The sequence below is a fragment of the Mastigoproctus giganteus genome, chromosome 8 (genome assembly GCF_048544385.1).
Source record: "Mastigoproctus giganteus isolate SK-2022 chromosome 8, ASM4854438v1, whole genome shotgun sequence".
Classification (NCBI taxonomy): domain Eukaryota; kingdom Metazoa; phylum Arthropoda; class Arachnida; order Uropygi; family Thelyphonidae; genus Mastigoproctus; species Mastigoproctus giganteus.
Genome location: NC_143582.1, coordinates 187,074,642 through 187,095,910, shown reverse-complemented (window position 1 = coordinate 187,095,910; position 21,269 = coordinate 187,074,642). Strand labels below are relative to the sequence as shown.

At 38.8% G+C, this 21,269-nt stretch overlaps 1 protein-coding gene across 1 annotated transcript in view; it reads left to right on the top strand.

Annotated features, from left to right (window-relative positions):
- The window catches only part of Rep (Rab escort protein), a 117,065-nt gene that overhangs the window by 73,487 nt on the left and 22,309 nt on the right, over nucleotides 1-21,269 (top strand). The window contains exons 10-11 of the mRNA XM_090379954.1: nucleotides 10,909-11,025; nucleotides 13,094-13,156. Of these exons, the coding sequence (XP_090236080.1) occupies nucleotides 10,909-11,025; nucleotides 13,094-13,156 (180 nt within the window). The remainder of the gene's footprint in view (nucleotides 1-10,908; nucleotides 11,026-13,093; nucleotides 13,157-21,269) is intronic.

Genomic DNA, 21,269 nt, shown 5'->3' with positions numbered 1-21,269 from the left:
TGAAGGACAGGGTGGATGCCCTCGAAGAAACTAAATTGAGGGGCCCATCAAGCTCTCAGCTGCCCACATCAACGCCAGAGCTTGCACTTGGGCATTGCGTGACACAGAGACAACCCCCAAGGCAGAATGCGCTGGTCCCGAAGGAACTAGTAGTTGTTGGTGACTCTATTGTCAGGGAAACGGGGAACATGCTTTGTAAAAAAGATAGGTGGAACAGGACCAGGGTATGTCTGCCAGGGGCAAAGGTTGATGACGTTGTAGAGCGAATATCATCTTTTAAGGGCACAAAAGGTGATATAGTTGTACACGTTGGCACTAATAATATTAAGAGTAGGAGACCGGCAGAATTACTTAACAAGTACAGGTCACTGTTGAACAAAAGCAGAGAATTAGGGTTGAATTTGAAAGTGTCTGCAATTCTGCCCAGACACGATAGGAGGGAGTATATGATGAGAGCCTTGTCGATCAATTCGGCCCTGGAAAGATTGTGCAAGGCTCAAGGGGTAGAATTTTTTTCAGCCTGGACTGTACTTGTTAACAGGAGAGATTGCTTCTACAGGGATGGGATACACTTAAACAGAAAGGGTGCAAGAATATTTGCTGATGCTATCGAGGCAGTGTTAGGTGGGTCGGAAAACTGCTAGCTTGGGGGGAGACAAAGACCAATAGATTGACAGTAGCCACTGGCAGAGGTGAAAGAGATTCTTGCTCTGCTTCTATTAGAATGAGCAGAAGCCTGAAAAACAAGATGCATGGTATTTCAGAGACTGCTGGGAGCCATTGCGGTACAAGTAAACACATGGGTTGTGTTAGGGTGGCTAAGAATAGAAACAGGTGCAGGTATACTTGCGTGTACACCAATGCTAGGAGTTTAGTAAATAAATTTGATGAATTTGAGGTATTGCTCAAAACATCACAGGCAGATATTGTTGGGATATCAGAGACGTGGTGTCACACAAATATAAGGGATGCAGAACTGCAATTTGGGAAGTACAACGTCTACAGAAAGGATAGACAGGATAGGAAGGGGGAAGGGGTTATGCTATTAGTTAAGAAACACATAAAAACCAAGGAAGTGAAGCCAGTCGACATCGCCGGACAGTGCAGTGTTGAGTCAGTTTGGTGTGACATAAGCATTGGGAGATCAAAATTGAGAGTAGGAGTGTGCTATAGGCCTAATGACTCTGATGAGTATAATAAGGAACTGTACAGGGAAATAGAGTGGGCCAGTAAATCAGAGAGTCTTATAATGGGAGATTTTAATTTCCAGATATTGACTGGAATTTGGGGGCTGGTTACTCACACACTAGCAGGGCTTTTGTGGATTTATTGGATGATTGTTTTCTACATCAGCATGTTCGGGAGGCAACTAGAGGGAGTAATACTCTTGATTTGATTATCAGCAGTGATTCTTCATGCATTAAGAATCTGCAGATAAATGAACCACTAGGTGGCAGTGATCACAGTGTGCTGAAGTGGGATTTACTCAAAGAGGTAACTACCATTTTAGGGGTAAAGGGAAGGGTTATTGCTTCCATAAAGGCGACTACGATGGACTGAGACAGTATTTAGATTCTATACAGTGGGACCAACTGATGATGTTACCAACAGCAAATTCAAAATGGGAAGCATTCAAAGAACTTATCTTGGAAGCTACTAGGCTTTACATACCAACTAAGAAATATTGTTCAAGGTTTAGGCCAAAATGGATGTCAGATGAACTAATGAGGCATATGGCAGAGAAGAAAAATGCATGGGATACTTACAAATTAACACATGACACCCTATGATAGATACAAGTTGATATGTAACCAAGTTACAAAGGAGGTTAGGCAGGCGAAGGCAGATTACGAGAAATCCTTGGCAAGGGATGCAAAGAAAAACAGCAAAGAGTTCTTTACTTATGTAAACTCTAGAAGGAAGGGGATGAATCAGATTGGTCCACTTGATATTGATGGGTCAACTGTTGATGATCCTGCTCAGGTAGCTAACAAACTAAATGAATATTTTGCATCGACATTCACACATGAGGAGTTATTCAGCAAGGGGAATGCCAGAGGTGTATTCAACTCTAGCAGTAAGCTACAGAATCTTGAAATAACTGGGAGTAAAGTGGAGGAGAAACTGTTGAAGATAAACACAAGACAGGCACCCGGGGTGGATGAGATCTATCCAGTTATATTAAAGGAGGCAGCAAAGGAAGTAAGCAAACCCTTAGCCATAATTATGAGAGCTTCCTTGGACTCAGGGGAGGTACCCATAGACTGGAAATGTGCAAATGTGACCCCAATTCACAAAGGAGGATCAAAGGCTGACACAAGTAATTATAGACCTGTGAGCTTAACTTCTGTTCCAGGAAAATTAATGGAGGCACTGGTTAAAGAAGCACTGCAGGATCATTTAGACAAGACTTCAGTTATAGCTCAGACACAGCATGGTTTTGTTAAGGGGAAGTCTTGCTTGACCAACTTGATTGGATACTATGATGCAGTACCAAAAGAACTGGATGCAGGGAATAACTGATATTATATACCTGGATCTTAGAAAGGCTTTTGATACTGTTGCACATGGAAGACTGCTACACAAATTGGAGCAGTGTGACATTGGAGGCAAATTGCTGCTATGGATAAAGGGGTGGTTGAGGGGGAGAAGACAGAGAGTGGTAATCAATGGACACTGCTCAACGTGGACTAATGTTATTAGTGGAGTCCCTCAGGGCTCAGTGTTGGGTCCATTATTGTTTTCTGTATTTATAAATGATATTGATGATGGTATATCAAGCTTAATGTCCAAGTTTGCAGATGATACAAAGTTTGGCAGGGTTGTCAAGGACACTACTGACACTATGCTGCTGCAACAGGATCTGGAAAGGTTGAGCAGATGGGCTGAGAGGTGGCAAATGAAGTTTTAACATTGACAAATGTAAAGTACTACACATGGGAAACAGCAACCCCAGAGCAACGTATCAACTCTGTGGTACTACACTGACAGTGGTAGAGAATGAAAGGGACTTGGGGGTGGTTGTGCAGGCAGATATGAAGTTCTCTGAGCAGTGCAGACGGGCTGCAAGAGTAGCTCATGGAGTATTGTCAATGATATACAGGAATTTTTCCAGCAGGGATAAGGAGGTGATTATTCCATTGTATAAGGCAATGGTCAGGCCACACCTAGAGTACTGTATACAGGTCTGGAGGCCTCATTTCAAGAAGGATGTAGAGCTGCTGGAACGAGTACAGAGAAGGGCAACAAGATTAGTGAATGGAACAAAGGGGTGCTCTTACGAAGAAAGGCTTAAGTTTTGCAAATTACAGTGTCTGGAGACTAGGCACCAGCGAGGTGATCTGATAGAGGTGTATAAAGCCTTGAATGGTTTAAGCATGCTCAATGCTGATGGGATTCTTCCTCTAGCTCAGAAAAAATCACCTGAGAGGGCATAAATTCAAATTGAGACAGATGTAGTAGTAGTAGTAGTAGTGGCACATGATGCAAGAAAGCAAGTGTAGGAGCTTATGCAGCATCAGCCAAAAAAAAAAAAAAAAAATCACACTATTCCCTCCAAATGCTTGTCCAGTTCCTCCTTAAATTTATTTAACCTATCAACTTCCATGACAGATGGAAGTTTGTTCCAGCAATTAACCACCCGCTGGCTAAAGGCAAATTTCCGCACATCTATTCTACATCTGTCCTTTCTTAATTTGAACTTATGTCCCCGTAGGTTGGTAATCTGAACAAGTGGAAGGATCCCATCAGAATTCAGCGTGCTCAACCCATTCAAGGCCTTATAGACCTCAATCAGATCACCGCGCAGGTGCCTAGTCTCCAGCCACTGCAATTTGCAGAACTTAAGCCTCTCTTGGTAAGAGAATCCCTGCATTCCCCTCACCATTCGTGTTGCTCTTCTTTGTACACGCTCAAGTAAATCTACATCCTTCCTAAAATGAGGCCTCCAGACCTGTACGCAGTACTCAAGGTGTGGCCTGACCATTGCCTTATACAGACGGACAATCACCTCCTTTTCCCTGCTAGCAAAATTCCTATATATCATTGACAAAACCCATGACCCGCCCTAGCAGCCTGTCTGCACTGCTCAGAAAACTTCATATCTGACTGCACAATTACTCCCAGGTCTTTTTCATTTTCTACCACCTTAAGTGTAGTACCACACAGTTGGTACGTTTCTCTGGGGTTACTTCTACCCATATGCAGTACTTTGCATTTGTCAAGGTTGAACTTCAGTTGCCACTTCTTAGCCCATCTGCCCAAATTATCTAGATCCTGTTGCAGTAGCACACTGCCATTACTGTCATTAACAACCCTGCCAACCTTTGTGTCATCTGCAAACTTCGACATTAAGCCCGATATACCTTCATCAATATCATTGATAAATACACAAAACAACAGTGGACCCAACACCGAACCCTGTGGGACTCCACTAATAACATTAGTCCACGAAGAGCAGCACCCATTGATTACCACCCTCTGTCTTCTCCCACTTAACCATCCTTTTATCCATTGTAGCAACTTACCCTTAATACCATTCTGCTCCAATTTGTACAGTAGTCTTCCATGCGCAACAGTGTCAAAAGCTTTCCTGAAATCCAAGTATATGATATCAAAATTATTTTTTGCATCCAGTTCCTTTGTGACCACATCATAATAACCAATCAAATTTGTCAGACAAGACTTTCCCTTAACAAACCCATGCTGTGTTTGAATTATTGCTGCAGTCTTGTCTAGATGATCCTGCAATGCATCTTTAACCAGCGACTCCATTATTTTACCCGGAACAGAAGTTAAACTAACTGGTCTGTAATTACTCGTGGCACCCTTCGATCCACCTTTGTGAATTGGGGACACATTTGCACATCTCCAGTCCGTGGGAACCTCCCCTGAGTCCAAGGATGCTCTCATAATTATGGCTAAGGGTTTGCTTAGTTGCTTTGCCGCCTCCTTTAAAATAACTGGATAGATCCCATCCACCCCAGGTGCCTTTCTTATGTTTAACTTCAACAATTTCTCCTCCACTTTGCTCTCAGTTATTACAAAATCATTAAGCACACTGCTACAATTTGATAACCTTCTTCCATTTTCAAATTGTAATAATTCCTCACGTGTGAATGTAGATGCAAAATACTCATTCAGTTTGTTTGCTATCTGAGCAGGATCATCAACAGTCGAACCATCGATGTCAAGTGGACCAATCAGATTCATCCCCTTCCTTTTAGAGTTTATATAAGTAAAGAAATCCTTGCTGTTTTTCTTAGCATCTTTTGCCAGAGATTTCTCGTAATCCGCCTTCGCCTGCCGAACCTCCTTTGTGACCTGATTACAGACTAGCTTATATCTGCCACAGGCTTCTGCGTCACCTGATAATTTATATGCATCCCATGCATTTTTCTTCTCTGTCATGAGTCTCATTAGTTCATTTGATAACCATTTAGGCCTAAACCTTGAACGATATTTCTTAATCGGTATATAAAGTCTAGTAGCTTCCACGATTAATTCTTTGAATGCTTCCCACTTAGAATTTACTGTTTGTAACATTGTCAGTTGATCCCACTGTACAGAATTTAAAAACTGTCTGAGACCATTGTACTCCCCTTTACGGAAGCAAAAACCCTTTCCTTTACCCCTGACGGTAGTTACCTCTTTGAGTAAATCCCACTTCAGCACACTGTGATCACTGCCACCTAGTGGTTCCTTTATCTGTAAATTCTTAATACAAGAATGATCACTGCTGATAACCAGATCAAGAGTGTTACTTTCTCTGGTTGCCTCTCGAACATGCTGCTGCAGAAAACAATCATCCAATAAATCCACAAAAGTCTGACTAGTGTGTGAGTGACCAACCCACAAGTTCCAGTCAATATCTGGGAAGTTAAAATCCCCCATTATAAGACATTCTGATTTACTGGCCCACTCTATTTCTCTGTACAATTGTTCATTGTACTCATTCAAGTCATTAGGCCTATAACACACTCCTACTCTTATTTTTCCTTTCGCAGTGCTTATCTCACACCAAACTGACTCAACAGAGCACTGTTCATCTATATTAACTGGGTGCACTTCCTTTGATTTTATGTTTTTCTTAATTAACAGCATAACACCCCCTCCCTTTCTGTCCTGTCGATCCTTTCTGTACACATTGTACTCCCCAAATTCCAGTTCTGCATTCCTTATATCTTTGTGACACCACGTCTCTGCTATCCCAACAATATCCGCCTTTAATGTCTTGACCAACACTTCAAATTCATCAAATTTATTTACTATACTTCTAGCATTGGTATACATGCTCCTATGCCTATTCCTTCTTACCCTAACACATCCCATATACCCAACTATTCCATGATGACTGCCATCCGTCCCTGAAACCCCCAACACCCCTCGCTCCAGGTCACTTCTTATTCTGATAGAAGTTGTGCAAGAATCACCTTCACCTCTGCCTGTGGTTACTGTGAAACTATTAGTCTTTGTATCCCCCCTAACTAGCAGTTTTCCGACCCACCTAACACTGCCTCGATAGCATCAGCAAATATTCTCGCACCCTTTCTATTTAAGTGTATCCCATCCCTGTAGAAGCAATCTCTCCTGTTAACAAGTACAGTCCAGGCTGAAAAAAATTCTACCCCTTGAGCCTTGCACAATCTTTCCAGGGCCGAATTGATCGACAAGGCTCTCATCATGTACTCCCTCCTATCGTGTCTGGGCAGAATTGCAGACGCTTTCAATTTCAACCCTATTTCACGGCTTTTTTTCAACAGTGACCTGTACTTGTTGAGTAATTCCGCCGGTCTCCTACTCTTAATATCATTAGTGCCAACGTGTACAACTATATCACCTTTTGTGCCCTTGAAAGATGATATCCGCTCTACAACGTCATCAACCTTTGCCCCTGGCAGACATACCCTGGTCCTGTTCCACCTATCCTTTTTACAAAGCATGTTCCCCGTTTCCCTGACAATAGAGTCACCAACAACTACTAGTTCCTGTGGGACCAGCGCATTCTGCCTTAGGGGTTGCCGCTGTGTTGCGTGATGACCAAGTGGAAGCTCTGGCGTTGATGTGGGCAGCTGAGAGCCTGATGGGCCCCTCAATTTAGATCTTTCGAGGGCATCCACCCTGTCCTTCAAACTCTCATATAGGCCCATAACAACGCTGAGTTGTCGCCTGATTTCCTTACACTCCTTACATCGCGCACACACACAAAGACATCCCCCATGGCAATATTATGTTCCGTTCCAGAGAGTTCAGCAAACATTTCACAAGTTGCACATTTTTTTAGGCTGTGATGCGTTGGAGAATTGCCCCCCCTCAGTTCTCCCCCGAGTCACAGCACTCCTGCCACTTTGTGCCCGTTGCTTTGCTGCTCTAGTCTGGGGCATGTAAGTTTAAATTAATAAAATCAATAAATTAAATGTCAATAGTATTTGAATAGAAACTATTAAATAGAAACAGTGAAGCGTATTACTATATAATTATGCGTTAGAGCTACCTAGCTACCTCAATTAAAAAAATTTGAATTCCCTACCACTATATCCAAAAACAATGGCTACAAAAATGGAACGAAATAACGGTTTTACCTATCGTAAGTAAAATCCACAAAAACTCTTTATCTAAATTAAAAATAAAAAATAACCAGCGTAACTATAACTATATGACTACGTATTAAGTACAATATAAAATAACAATCATGTAAATAAAAGGCAAACACTTATCGTTTTTGCGGAGCCTGTAACTGACAGCTGTAACTTTTAAAGAGATTCAGCGCCCTCCTAGGATAGACGTGCGGAAATTTGCCTTTAGCCAGCGGGTGGTTGTTTGGTGGAACAGACTTCCATCCCTTGTGGTGGAGGTTGATAGCCTAAATAAGTTTAAGGCTCAGCTGAACAGGTATTTTGAACGAACAGAGGCGTGAAGTGGAAGTGGGTTTTTTTTTTTTTGGCTGATGCTGCATAAGCTTGCTTTCTTGCATCAAATGGCTCTACTAATGCTAATGCTAAAGATTACTTCAGATTGGCTAAAGATTGCCTGAAACATGGAAAATGTAAAAAACTGAGGACTGTTCGGTAATGTTTACTGTGTGTTGCTGTAAACTAGGAAATGGGTGAAAATATAGGATAAATATTAGTATTTACAGATGTTTCTTTGATTTATAATAGTTGACTTGGAAATTGGAAAAGGGATATTATTTATCATTATTGTTATATAAATTTTAAAATCAGAATGTTCATAAATAAAAGATTGCTGAAATATTTCTGAACTTTTTTTGAATGAAGTTGAAACTTTAAAACCACTTGGCATTTATCCTGTTATGATTTAAATAGTCACTTTGTTGTCAAGTGTGATATTGAGGAGATGCTTGGCCACTCTAATTAAACAGTAGTAATCATCAAAGTGTCCTTCAGTGGTGTTGGTGCATTACAGATAAATATAACATTATTTCTAATAAGATGCTTTCATTTATAGTGTAATACTGGAGACAACCTGTATTAGATGTGTAACAGTTTTATAGTGATTTTGTATAAAAAAGTGTTCTGTCCATGTAATATATATATATATATATATACAGTCGATTCCGGTTATTTGGGACACATTGGGACTAGTGCATTTTGGTCCGATTAAGCGGCTGCCCCAATTATCCGAAGTTTCACGTAAATAGTTAAAAATACAATGTGCCCCCCCCCCCCTTTACAATTGGTTCAGTGTACAATCAAATCACATTACAACGAATTCACCACAGTAAAGTTCCGTTCACTATACGATGTGTAGTAAGTGCCGGTCATTGTGATCACGTTTGTGAATTGAATTTTAATTCTATTAAACAGCGATTCTAATTAGCGAAAATAGGAGGAATATTATCCACAGGCTATAAAAGTAAAGATATATTAAGCACAAATTTACTCTTTACTACCTTACCAATTAAAAAATTAAATGATACGTGAAAATCGGAAGAATTAATATGTACTGTAATAATGTGTACATACTAACTAAACTAGTTGACATTTCTGTTCACTGACATTTGTGGGTGGGAGTTAAAATTTAAAACAGTAAAAAGATAAGCAATCAATAACAAAGAACACGGCACACACAAATTGCAAGTAACACAACAAGCGCAAGTGAGAACGGAGTAACAAATTACGAACCTTTAAAAATAGGAATGAAGAGAAGATCTGAAAATTAATTTTTTTATTTGATTGAAGAGTTCATGGAAGTGTAAACACATTTTACCATAATAACCCACAGAATTCCAGCTGTCGGTATTACCGCAAATTCAATAAGATCGAGTTTACTGTCCGTTTATGATAGATTGCACTAACAGTAAAGCCCAATAAACAGGTGACTGCTAATTGTTTTTATTGTTTTTTGCTTGTGACCTCCAGAAATCCGACCGAACTACTGGTACGGTCGGAGACAATCGTAGGGTAATCTCCAGTGCTGAGGTCTCCTGCCCCGATTAAACGGCATTTTGTCCCAATTAAGCGAAGTAAACCCTGGCTATTTTCTCGATTGGTTTTTGTTTTTTAAGATTTGCCCCAAATAAACGGCTGCCCCGATTAACCGGTGGCCCAAATAACCGGAATCCACTGTATATATATACATAATCGATAATTATTATAAAAAAATAAAATTAAATTAATACGTACGCCAGTAGCATAGCAAAATTGTAGAGCGAAAAATTAACATAAAAAATAAATCAACAGGGAGGGGAAAAGTAAAGGTAATAAGACTGAATCTGTAGCCGAAAGTCTCCAAATAATTTAGAAGTTCAATTAAACCCAATTAATAATAAATCCATTTTAAATTTAAAATATAAAGCCTAATTATGTAATAATTTAGCGGCACCCCACCTTGTAAGGTACCTGTTCCGAGAGACTTGAAATATCACCAAAACAGGACTAAAACGAACTACTAAAATAAAACAAAGTAACAAAATAATAGACTGACCATTATGCCCCATATCGACAGAGGACCACGAAGCCAATAATGGTCATGGAATCGCTGCATTTCAGTCGCTAGACAAATCATTGCAAAGGCAAACCGATCGAAGGACCGATCCCCTTTATCCCCCGATCGATCCACAAATGCAGATAAACTATAGAACAGAACCAGCACTCCTGAGCAGAGCCACACTACCAACATAATGTAAGCTTAATCAGCTTATATAGACTGAAAAAATAAAATAACATATAGATGGCGGTATAGGCGTAGCTTTAGCACGTCAAACCTACTTTGCGATGATTTGTCTAGTGATTGAAATGCAGCGATTCCATGACCATTATTGGCCTCGTGGTCCTCTGCCGATATGGGGCATAATGGTCAGTCTATTATTTTGTTACTTTGTTTTATTTTAGTAGTTCGTTTTAGTCCCGTTTTGGTGATATTTCAAGTCTCTCGGAACAGGTACCTTACAAGGTGGGGTGCCGCTAAATTATTACATAATTGGCTTTATATTTTAAATTTAAAATGGATTTATTATTAATTGGGTTTAATTGAACTTCTAAATTATTTGGAGACTTTCGGCTACAGATTCAGTCTTATTACCTTTACTTTTCCCCTCCCTGTTGATTTAATTTTTATGTTAATTTTTCGCTCTACAATTTTGCTATGCTACTGTCATACGTATTAATTTAATTTAATTTTTTTTATAGTAATTATCAATTATGTACTGGGCATCATGTGAAGGATGTGCATTTTGCTGCCTCTAATGATAGCTTTATATTTATTTATCTTCTTATTTCATTTCATTCTAACTTTTAAAGCCATTATTTAAATATATATATATATATATATATATATAAAATCTTATTTTTAATAAGAGGCTTCTTTAAGTTTATTTTATGGCTAAGAGTAAATTTTATACATTTTAATGGTTAAAAAATATTAAAATTAAGGTTAATTTTTTTTAAGGTTATGTGCTGTATTTGGAGGTATTTATTACCTTAATCGTACTGCGGAAGCTGTGATATTAGATGCAGAGCAGTCATGTAAAGGAATTCTTTCCCATGGACAGCGGCTAAATTGTAGGTATGTTGCATACTTATGCTAATTTCTTCTTTAAAAAAGTATTATTCTTTTATCATAATCATTACATACAAATTTAAAATACAAAGTCTTCATTTTGCATTTTAAATTTATTGTAGAAGCAGTGGTACTGGCTGCTTGCTGCAAATCCCTATCATCTGCTTTTCAGCAGATCTTCTTCATAACAAAAAAAATACCAGTAGTGCATTTGTTTAATGAGTATTAGTATTAGCTATATGGTGCAAGGCAGCTCCAGGCATTTGATGTGCCAGCCAGAAAAAATAAATAAATAAACAACTTGATGAGATTCCCTCTTTATGTAGGTACCCATTCAGCTGACTTTTGAATCTCCCCAAGCTGTGAGCTTCAGTCGCCTGGGAGGCAAGTTATTCCAGTAACCAACAACACCCCGACTAAAAGAAAACTTCCTACCATCCACTCTAAACCTCTTCACCTATAATTTGAATTTATGGCTTCTAGTTCTAGTATAATTTCTTTATAACTGAAAAGATTTTACTTTTTCTTTCACAATTTATTTTACTTTCACAATAAAAATCCTGGTGGTGGATCCCAAATTTAACCCAAAGATTAAAGAAGCAGACTGCCCTTGCATAATACAAAAGGTTTCAAATGGCATAGACACATACCAAGTACTTCAAACTTGGCACTAAGTTCCAAGGTACAAAACAATCATCAGTGCTGAATGCAATTTACATAAAATGGGTCTGTAAAGCAGGCAGATGCATCTTGCCAAACAACTCCCAGCTCACGATATGGATATTGAACAATGGGCTAATCTTGTTTTTTGGGAACAAAGTTGCCAAAAAAAAAAAAAAAAAAAACCAGTTAACCGAAACCAACCATGATCCCAGTTAGTTCAGATAATGAATGTTCTACTGTAGTTTGAGAGTTATTTTTTTTATATTTATTTAGTTCAGTCAGTCAAAGTTTCAAAAACTTTGTTTGTTCCATCATCAGATCAGTGCCATACTTGAATACATAATGTAGCACCTGTTCTTTTCCCTCCCCCCCTCTCTCTCTCTAAGTGTTACAAATGAAAGTAAAATAAAAAAATAAATAAATATAGATGGAGACGTTATTAATCACAAAATGCCAAGCCTAGTTGAGAAAAAAAGAGAGAAAGAATGTTAAGAACCTATAAAAAAAAAAAAAAAAAAAAATCATTAAGTAGAATTAAGTCTGAATTAATGCCGAATTAAGAGGCTAATCATATGTACAAAAGCTGAAAGAAAAAGAGGGGAGGGTAATAGAGATAAAAATTATAAAATTCAAAAATAAAAATTAAAGAATTAAAAGTTTCTATGCAAACTCATGCTGATGGACAAGCTATTAAAATGAAATAGATAAAAAAAAAAAAATTTTTTTTTTAATCTCCAGAAACATGAGTAAGGTAGCCCCAGTGCAGTGTATTTAGATTAATAAATTGAGTAACGCAGTGTATTTAGATTAATAAATTGAGTCGATAGTATGTAAGAACGCAAACGCTGTGTGTTTAGTTTAATAAATTGAGTAGAAAGTATGTAAGAACGCAGTGTGTTTAAATCGAAAGTATGTAAATAAAAAAATAAAAAAAATAATAATAATAAATAACAAGGTAGCGGTATAGAAAAAGGAAGCAATGCAAGGTAAGGGAGGGAAAAGAAGTTAAAAATATAGAGGCGAAGATAGTGAGAATAAGAAAAGTGAGAATGTCCGAATCACCCTCGTATTACACTAATAGTTCAACGGACGGAAAAACGAAGAGCAGAAAGTAGAAAGATGTAAAGAGAAGGAAAAGAGTTTAAAGGATACTAGGCAAGCCGGGTGTGTAAGTACCCAACCTCATAGAGAGGGCCTTGGCTGTGAGAGTGTTAGTAGAAGTGAAAATGAATACCGCTAGCTTGTAGTGTATATTTTGAGTGATAGATATATGAAATATGATATAAAATATGAAAAGGAGAAAAATTAAATACCTATGATATTTGGCAGAAACAAGTTCAGTGGAATATATATGTGTGTGTGTAATAATAATTTTATGCTTTTACAAGAGAAATACATGTTTATATTTCAGGTGGCTTATCATGGAGTCTAGTTATGCACCACTTGAATGGCTTCCTGATGAACCGAACACCAAGTAATTGTTTCAGTATAATACTATATATTTATGAAAATTTTCTTTTTTCTTGTTTAAATTTAAACATTAACCTAATAATATAAAACTAATTTTAAACTCATGACTAGATAAGTTGTTCTCTTACAAATTATATATTTTCATAAAAACTCTTATGTTCAGTATGATTGAAACATGGAATAAACTTGTTTATAACAACAGATCTTAATTGGCAGCATTAGTAAAATTCAAGGGTATATGGCTCTGTACTCTTGTTTATAACTTTTCATTTGAAGAATCTGCTGAGATAAAGTTCATAACGGTAGCTGAAAAGCATGTGTGTGTGTGTGTGTGTGTATTAAACACACATACACACACACACACACACACTACATACACTTGCCTTTCAGGCATCTCCGTAGCCAGGTGGGAAGGAGCAGCAGTGCGTAGCACACGCTTCTTGATTAGACTAGTGTTCGAGCCCGTCACCACCAAATATGGAGGATGCGGAAAGGTCAGGGAATTACCAACACATATCCCAGGAGCAATATGGACTTAGTTGCTAATGCTCCTCAAAACCAAATAAACAAACAAACAAACTTGCCTTTCTCCACATATGATACATTTTAGCATTAGTAGAGGCATGTGATGCAAGAAAGCAAGCTTATGCAGCATCAGCCAAAAAAAAAAAAAAAAACGCTCCCATTTCACCCCTCCGTTTGTTCCAAATACCTGTCCAGCTCAGCCTTAAATTTATTTAGGCTATCAACTTCCACAACAAAGGATGGAAATCTGTTCCACCAACCAACTACCCGCTGGCTAAAGGCAAACTTCCGCACATCTATCTTACATCTGTCTTTCCTCAGTTTGAATTTATTCCTTCTCAGGTGATTATTCTGAGCAAGAGGAAGAATCCCATCAGCATTGAGCATCCTCAAACCATTCAAGGCTTTATACACCTCAATCAGATCACCTCACAGATGCCTAGTCTCCAGACACTGTAATTTACCAAATTTAAGCCTTGCTTTGTAAGAGCAACCCTTTATTCCATTCTGTAATCTTGTTGCCCTTCTCTGTACTCGTTCCAACAGCTCTACATCCTTCTTAAAATGAGGCCTCCAGACCTGTATACAGTACTCAAGGTGTGGCCTGACCGTTGCTTTATACATGGGGATAATCACCTCCTTATCCCTGCTAGAAAAATTCCTGTATTTCATTGACAAGACACTATGAGCTACCCTTGGAAACCTTCTGCACTGCCCAGAAAACTTCATATCTGCCTGCACAATTACCCCCAGGTCCTTTTCGTTCTCTACCACTGTCAGTGTAGTACCACAGGGTTGATACGTCACTCTGGGCTTATTGCTTCCCATATGTAGTACTTTACATTTGTCAATGTTAAACTTCATTTGCCAGGCGCCTCCGTAGCCAGGTGGGCAGGAGCAGCAGTGCGTAGTACACGCTTCTTGGTTAGACCAGGGTTCGAGCCCGTGACCACAAATACGGAGGATGCGGAAAGGTCAGGGAATGACCACCGCATATCCCCGGAGTAATAAGGCCTTATTTGCTAATGCTCCTAAAAACCAAATAACAAACAAACAAACTTCATTTGCCACATCCCAGCCCATCTGCTCAACTTTTCTAGATCCTGTTGCAGCAGCGTACTGTGATTAATGTCATTAACAACCCTGTCAACCTTTGTATCGTCTGCAAACTTGGGCATTAAGCTTGATATACCATCATCAATATCATTTATAAATACAGAAAACAACAATGGACCCAATACTGGACCCTGAGGGACTCCACTAATAACATTAGTCCACGTCGAGCAGTGTCCATTGATTACCACTCTCTGTCTTCTCCCCCTCAGCCACCCCTTTATCCACAGCAGCAATTTGCCTCTAATGCTGCACTGCTCCAATTTGTTCAGCAGTCTTTCATGTGCAATGTATCAGAAGCCTTTCTAAGATCCAAATATATGATATCAAAGTTATTCTCTGTATCCAGTTCCTTTGTGACCACTTCAAAGTATCCAATCAAATTGGTCAGGCAAGACTTTCCCTTAACAAAACCATGCTGTGTCCGAGCTATAACTGAAGTCTTGTCTAGATGATCCTGCAGTGCTTCTTTAACCAGTGCCTCCATTAATTTTCCTGGAACAGAAGTTAAACTAACAGGTCTATACATGCTTTTGTCGCCCTTTGATCCCCCAATTCACATTTGCAGATGTGCAAATGTGAATTGGGGTCACATTTGCACATCTCCAGTCCATGGGTACCTCCCCTGAGTCCAAAGAAGCCCTCATAATTATTGCTAAGGGTTTGCTTACTTCCTTTGCTGCCTCATTTAATATAACTGAATAGATCTCGTCCACTTCGGGGTGCCTTTTTTTATGTTTATCTTCAACAATTTCTCCTCCACTTTCCTCTCAGTTATTACAAAATCATCTAGCTCACTACCAGAGTTTAACTCACCTCTGGCATTCCCCTCCCTGAATAACTCCTCATGGGTGAATGTAGATGCAAAATACTCATTTAGTTTGTTAGCCACCTGAGCAAGATCATCATCATCATTTGAACCATCAATATCCAGTGGACCAATTTTATTCATCCCTTTCCTTCTAGAGTTTACATAGGTAAAGAACTATTTGTTGTTTTTCTTTGCATCCTTTGCCAAGGATTTCTCATAATCTGCCTTGGCCTGCCTAATCTCCTTTGTGACTTGGTTACAGACCAGCTTATATCTAACATAGGCTTCCATGTCACCCATTAATTTATATGTATCCCATGCATTTTTCTTCTCTGCCATATATCTCATTAGTCCATCTGACATCCATTTAGGCCTAAACCTTGAACAATATTTCCTAGTTGGTATGTAAAGCCTAGTAGCTGAAGAAAAAACATGTCGCTGTAGAAATCACTCATCCAATAAATCCACAAAATTCTTGCTAATGTGTGAATGACCAACTCACAAGTTCCAGTCAATATCTGGGAAGTTAAAATCCCCCATTATAAGACATTCTGATTTACTGGCACACACTATTTCTCTGTACAGTTGTTCTTTGTACTCATCACAAATCATTAGGCCTATAACACACTCCCACTCTCATTTTTGCTTTCTCAGTGCTTATGTCACACCAAACTGACTGTACATTGCACTTGGCCACCCATGTCTACTGGATGCATTGCCTTAGGTTTTGTGTGCTTCTTAAGTGAGAACATAACCACTCCCCTCCTATCTTGTCTCTCCTTTCTGTACAAATTGTACTCCTCATATTCAAATTCTGCATTGCTTATATCTGAGTGACACCACATCTCTGAATTCCAACAATGTCTGCATTTGATGTCTTGAGCAGCACTTTAAATTTGTCAAATTTATTTACTATACTCTTAGTGTTGGTGTACATGCAAGTATACATGCACCTGTTTTCACTCTTAGTTACCCTAATACAGCTCATGTATTTACTTGTTTCTTGATAACTCTCAGCAGTTCTTGAAATTCCCAGCACCTTGTTTTCAAGACTGCTGCTCATTCCAATAGAAGCATTGCAAAAATCACTCTTACCTCTGCCTGCAGTTATTGTTCATCTACTAGTCTGTGTATCCTCCTAATATAGCAGTTTTCCAACCCACCTAACACTGCCTCGATAGCATCAGCAAATATTATTTGCACACTTTTCTGTTTAAGTGTACCCTATTCCTGTAGAAGGCAGTCGCTCCTGTTAACAAGCACAGACTGTGTCAAGAAAATGAATTAATACTAAATGTATTACTAACATACCAATTGCATTTCAGCAAGAAATACAGCAGTAAAAATTGATAACTGTATATTGTTTGGTCACTTTAAATCAAAAATGAAAGGATTATAAATCAAGAAATGATTATATATAGGGTGTCCCATTGATGCACTATGGCCACAGATGACGATGCTAATAAATCCACAAACAAACAAACAAGGTATCTTATAATGAACTGCACTTTTGTTTTCTTCATAACTCGAAAACGAGTGGTGGGGAAGTGCGTGGCTAGTCCCTACCATTAGACGTTCTCAGAAATTTAGTAGCAATGGATCGCTTCACGGGACTAGAGTGCGCATTCTGTGTACATACGTTTTACCAAAATAATTCGATCGTTATCGTTAGACTTAGATTTTGTGATCACTACAATTCATATGACATTAGTGAAAGTCCAAGTGTAAATCTGATCAAATCATGGGTCGAGCCAACCGGGCTAGCTGGGTGGGTCAAGTGCCTGCCTGGCAACCCAAAGGTCGCGGGTTCGATTCCCACCTCGGGCTTGGATCAAAGTACAGTCAGTCCTCGTATAGCACGATAGTTGTGTTCCTAGAAACCCTCGTGCAATGCAAAATCGTGCAATATAAACAACAGGCCCTATGGGAAAAATAGGGTTAGGTGCCGACCACCCAAGATTGAACACACATTTGTAACCAAAACATCACCAAACACAATAAATAATTGTAATAAAATACGTAAGTATTTTATTACGATTATTTATTATTATACGTAATAAAATACGTAATACGTAAGCATTTTAATTACTTAAGTATTTTAAGTAATACGTAAGTATTTTATTACGACTATTAAGTAATAAAATATTGCTAATGCTTTTGCTTCTATCGTAAGCAAACTTGTTTTTTGTTTGATTTTCTATTCAAACAGATGACAGCCGTTCCATCTCTTCCAATTCTTTGTGTCTTAATCTAATGGATTTTAATTGCACTTTGAGTTGTTCCTGCTATGAAAGTTGTTTTTATTTTCTGTGCATTCTTTGTAATTCTCGGCGTTGCCTCATTTAGGTCTGTAGCACGTGCAATATCACATGGTTTTTCATTTCGCTCAAAGCGTTTCACAATTTCATATTTTTTCTCTATCGACAGAGGTGGACTGGCCATAAACCATAGTATGAGGCCACTATAAATTTTCCCAGGTAAGAATTTTTGACCCAGTCCGCCTCTGTTTATCAATATTGCTTTTCTTTTTCTCTCTGAATCTGCAGTGTCTTCACCAGGACGTTTCCTTTCACATCTTTTAAGTATTTTACTCATTTTTAGGGAATAAAGCACAATTATAAAATGAGGAGGCACGCTTGATACACATAAACAAAGCTGCGCGCGTATCAACTGAATAAACAACACCGTAAAGGCAGAGATTAACACCTCACATTTTACTAAAGCACATTTCTAGGGGTTACTACCATAGAACAATAAAAACAATTTCCAGTTGCGTTTCTGCTAGTGGAATCTGTTATAAACTGGTAGTAAACTCGATCTAATTGCATTTGTGATTATATCGATAGCTGGAATTGTGTTGGTTTTTACGTTATTATGGTGAAATGTGTTTCCCTTTCACTGATATAAAAAACATAAATACATTTTTGGAATCTTCTCTTCATTCCTCTCGTGTTGCGTTCAGTTGGGGTGATTCCGCGTTCGACTGCCATTTCTTGTAAACACAAAGGCGAATCGTGCATAAGCGAATTCGGTTCGTATTATATAAGATATCGTTCCCCTATTTATAAATCGTGTATGATCGAATTCGTGTAGTGTAAACACGTGTTATACGAGGACTGACTGTACTGCAAAAACCTTGGGAGGTGCATATGGCCACAGAAGCCTATGCGCCAACAACTACCAAAAAGAAGAAGATGGGTCAAGAGATTCAAAGAAACCGGTTCAACAATAAATCAACAACTGCTGGGCCATCCAAGAAGTGATGAGAATGTGGAGCGCGTAAACGTTTCAATATGCCAGAATCTGCACCAATCAGTTCAGAAGTGTGCTGCAGAATTAAACTTGCCCTGAACATCTGTACACTGAATATTGAAGAAAGATTTAACTCTGCATCCTTACAAAATCCAATTGGTTCAAGATTTAAAAGAGTCTGACTTCATTGCAAGGGTAAAATAAAATGTTCAATAAAATGTTCAAAAGATTTACCGAATTTGGCAACATTTTGTTCTCTGATCAGCTCATTTTTATTTGAATGGTCATGTAAACAAACAAAACTGTCATTATTGGAGTGAGAATAATCCAAGACTGAAACACCAGAGAGCAATGCATTGTCCTAAATTACTGTTTGGGCTGCAATGTCAGCTTCTGGAATAATCAGCTTGTACTTCTTTGAGGATTTGTGTGGCCATGCTGTACTGGTTAATTCTGGACACTATGTTTGAATGCTGAGAGATTTTCTGACCCCACAACTGCAGGAATTTCCACGATACAATACCAGGATATGGTTCCAGCGAGATGGGGTGACGTGGCACATCGAATGCAACTTGACCAGTGGTTTGCAAACTGTTTCCAGAAAAACTAATTTCACGTAGGGGTGACATCAACTGGCTTCCAAGAAGTCCTGATTTGTAACCACTTGAGTTTTGTTTGTGGGGATACCTCAAGAGTCATGTTTACACCAATAATCCAACAATAAGCGAGCAATTAAAAAAAATATCTGCCACAAAATCGCAAGCATTACACTGGCAATATGTTGTTGCATCTTTGAAAAATTGAGGGTTAGGTTTGAAGAGTGTCGTCGTCGTGAGGGACATCATCTTGATGATCTCATTTTTAGAAAATAATTTTCCATTAAGTATAGAATAAAAAGTAAAGTGCAGCCATTATCAACCCACTGCAGGGTGGAAGCCTCCTCAACAATTCATGCTGAGGGAAATGGACCATAATCTGCCACGCTGGTCCAGTGCGGGTTGGCAGATCGACCGTATTCAGCAGGCAGGGGCTTGAACCCCGGTCTACTCAAAGAGCGTGTGCTACTGCACTCCCGCTCCTGCCCACTCGGCTACGGAGGCCCATCTGTCCTTTCTTAATTTGAATTTATGCCCCCTTAGGTTTGTAATCTGAACAAGTGGAAGGATCCCATCAGAATAGAATATAGAATATCTTAGAATATAGAATAGAATATAGAAGTATAGAATATCTTTCATAAATAAATAGTTTTTTAAAATGCACATTTTTTTACTTTATGATTTTTTCAAAAGCGCAATTGACATTTTTGTGATTCCGTTTTCTAATACTAAATCAACAAAATGTTCCTATGCAGGCTAAACCAAGAAGTGGTTTGGTGGATGCACCAGTAGTATATCCATTATATTACTTCATAAGATCTTCCTGCTCTCTCTCTCTCTCTCTCTCTCTCTCTCTCTCTCTCTCTCTCTCTCTCTCTCTCTCTCTCTCTCTCACTCACTGAATCACTGACAAAAGTTTGTAGTAGTAGTAGTGGCATGTGATGCAAGAAAGCAAGTGTATGAGCTTATGCAGCATCAGCCAAAAAAAAAAAAAAAAAAAAAAAATCACACCATTCCCTCCAAATTGCCTGTCCAGTTCCTCCTTAAATTTATTCAACCTATCAACTTCCACAACGACAGATGGAAGTTTGTTCCAGCAATTAACCACCCACTGACTAAGGGCAAATTTCCGCACATCTATTCTACATCTGTCCTTTCTTAATTTGAATTTATGCCCCCTTAGGTTTGTAATCTGAACAAGTGGAAGGATCCCATCAGAATTCAGCGTGCTCAACCCATTCAAGGCCTTATACACCTCAATCAGATCACCGCACAGGTGTCTAGTCTCCAGCCACTGCAATTTGCAGAACTTAAGCCTCTCTTGGTAAGAGGATCCCTTCATTCCCCTCACCAATCTTGTTGCCCTTCTCTGTACACGCTCAAGTAAATCTACATCCTTCCTAAAATGAGGCCTCCAGACCTGTACGCAGTACTCAAGCCGTGGCCTGACCATTGCCTTATACAGAGGGACAATCACCTCCTTCTCCCTGCTAGCAAAATTCCTATATGTCATTGACAAATCCCATGACCTGCCCTGGCAGCCTGTCTGCATTGCTCAGAAAACTTCATATCTGACTGCACAATTACTCCCAGGTCTTTTTCATTTTCTACCACCTTAAGTGTAGTACCACACAGTTGGTACGTTTTTCTGGGGTTACTTCTACCCATATGCAGTACTTTGCATTTGTCAAGGTTAAACTTCAGTTGCCACTTCTTAGCCTATCTGCCCAAATTATGTAGATCCTGTTGCAGTAGCACACTGCCATTACTGTCATTAACAACAACCCTGCCAACCTTTGTATCATCTGCAAATTTCGACA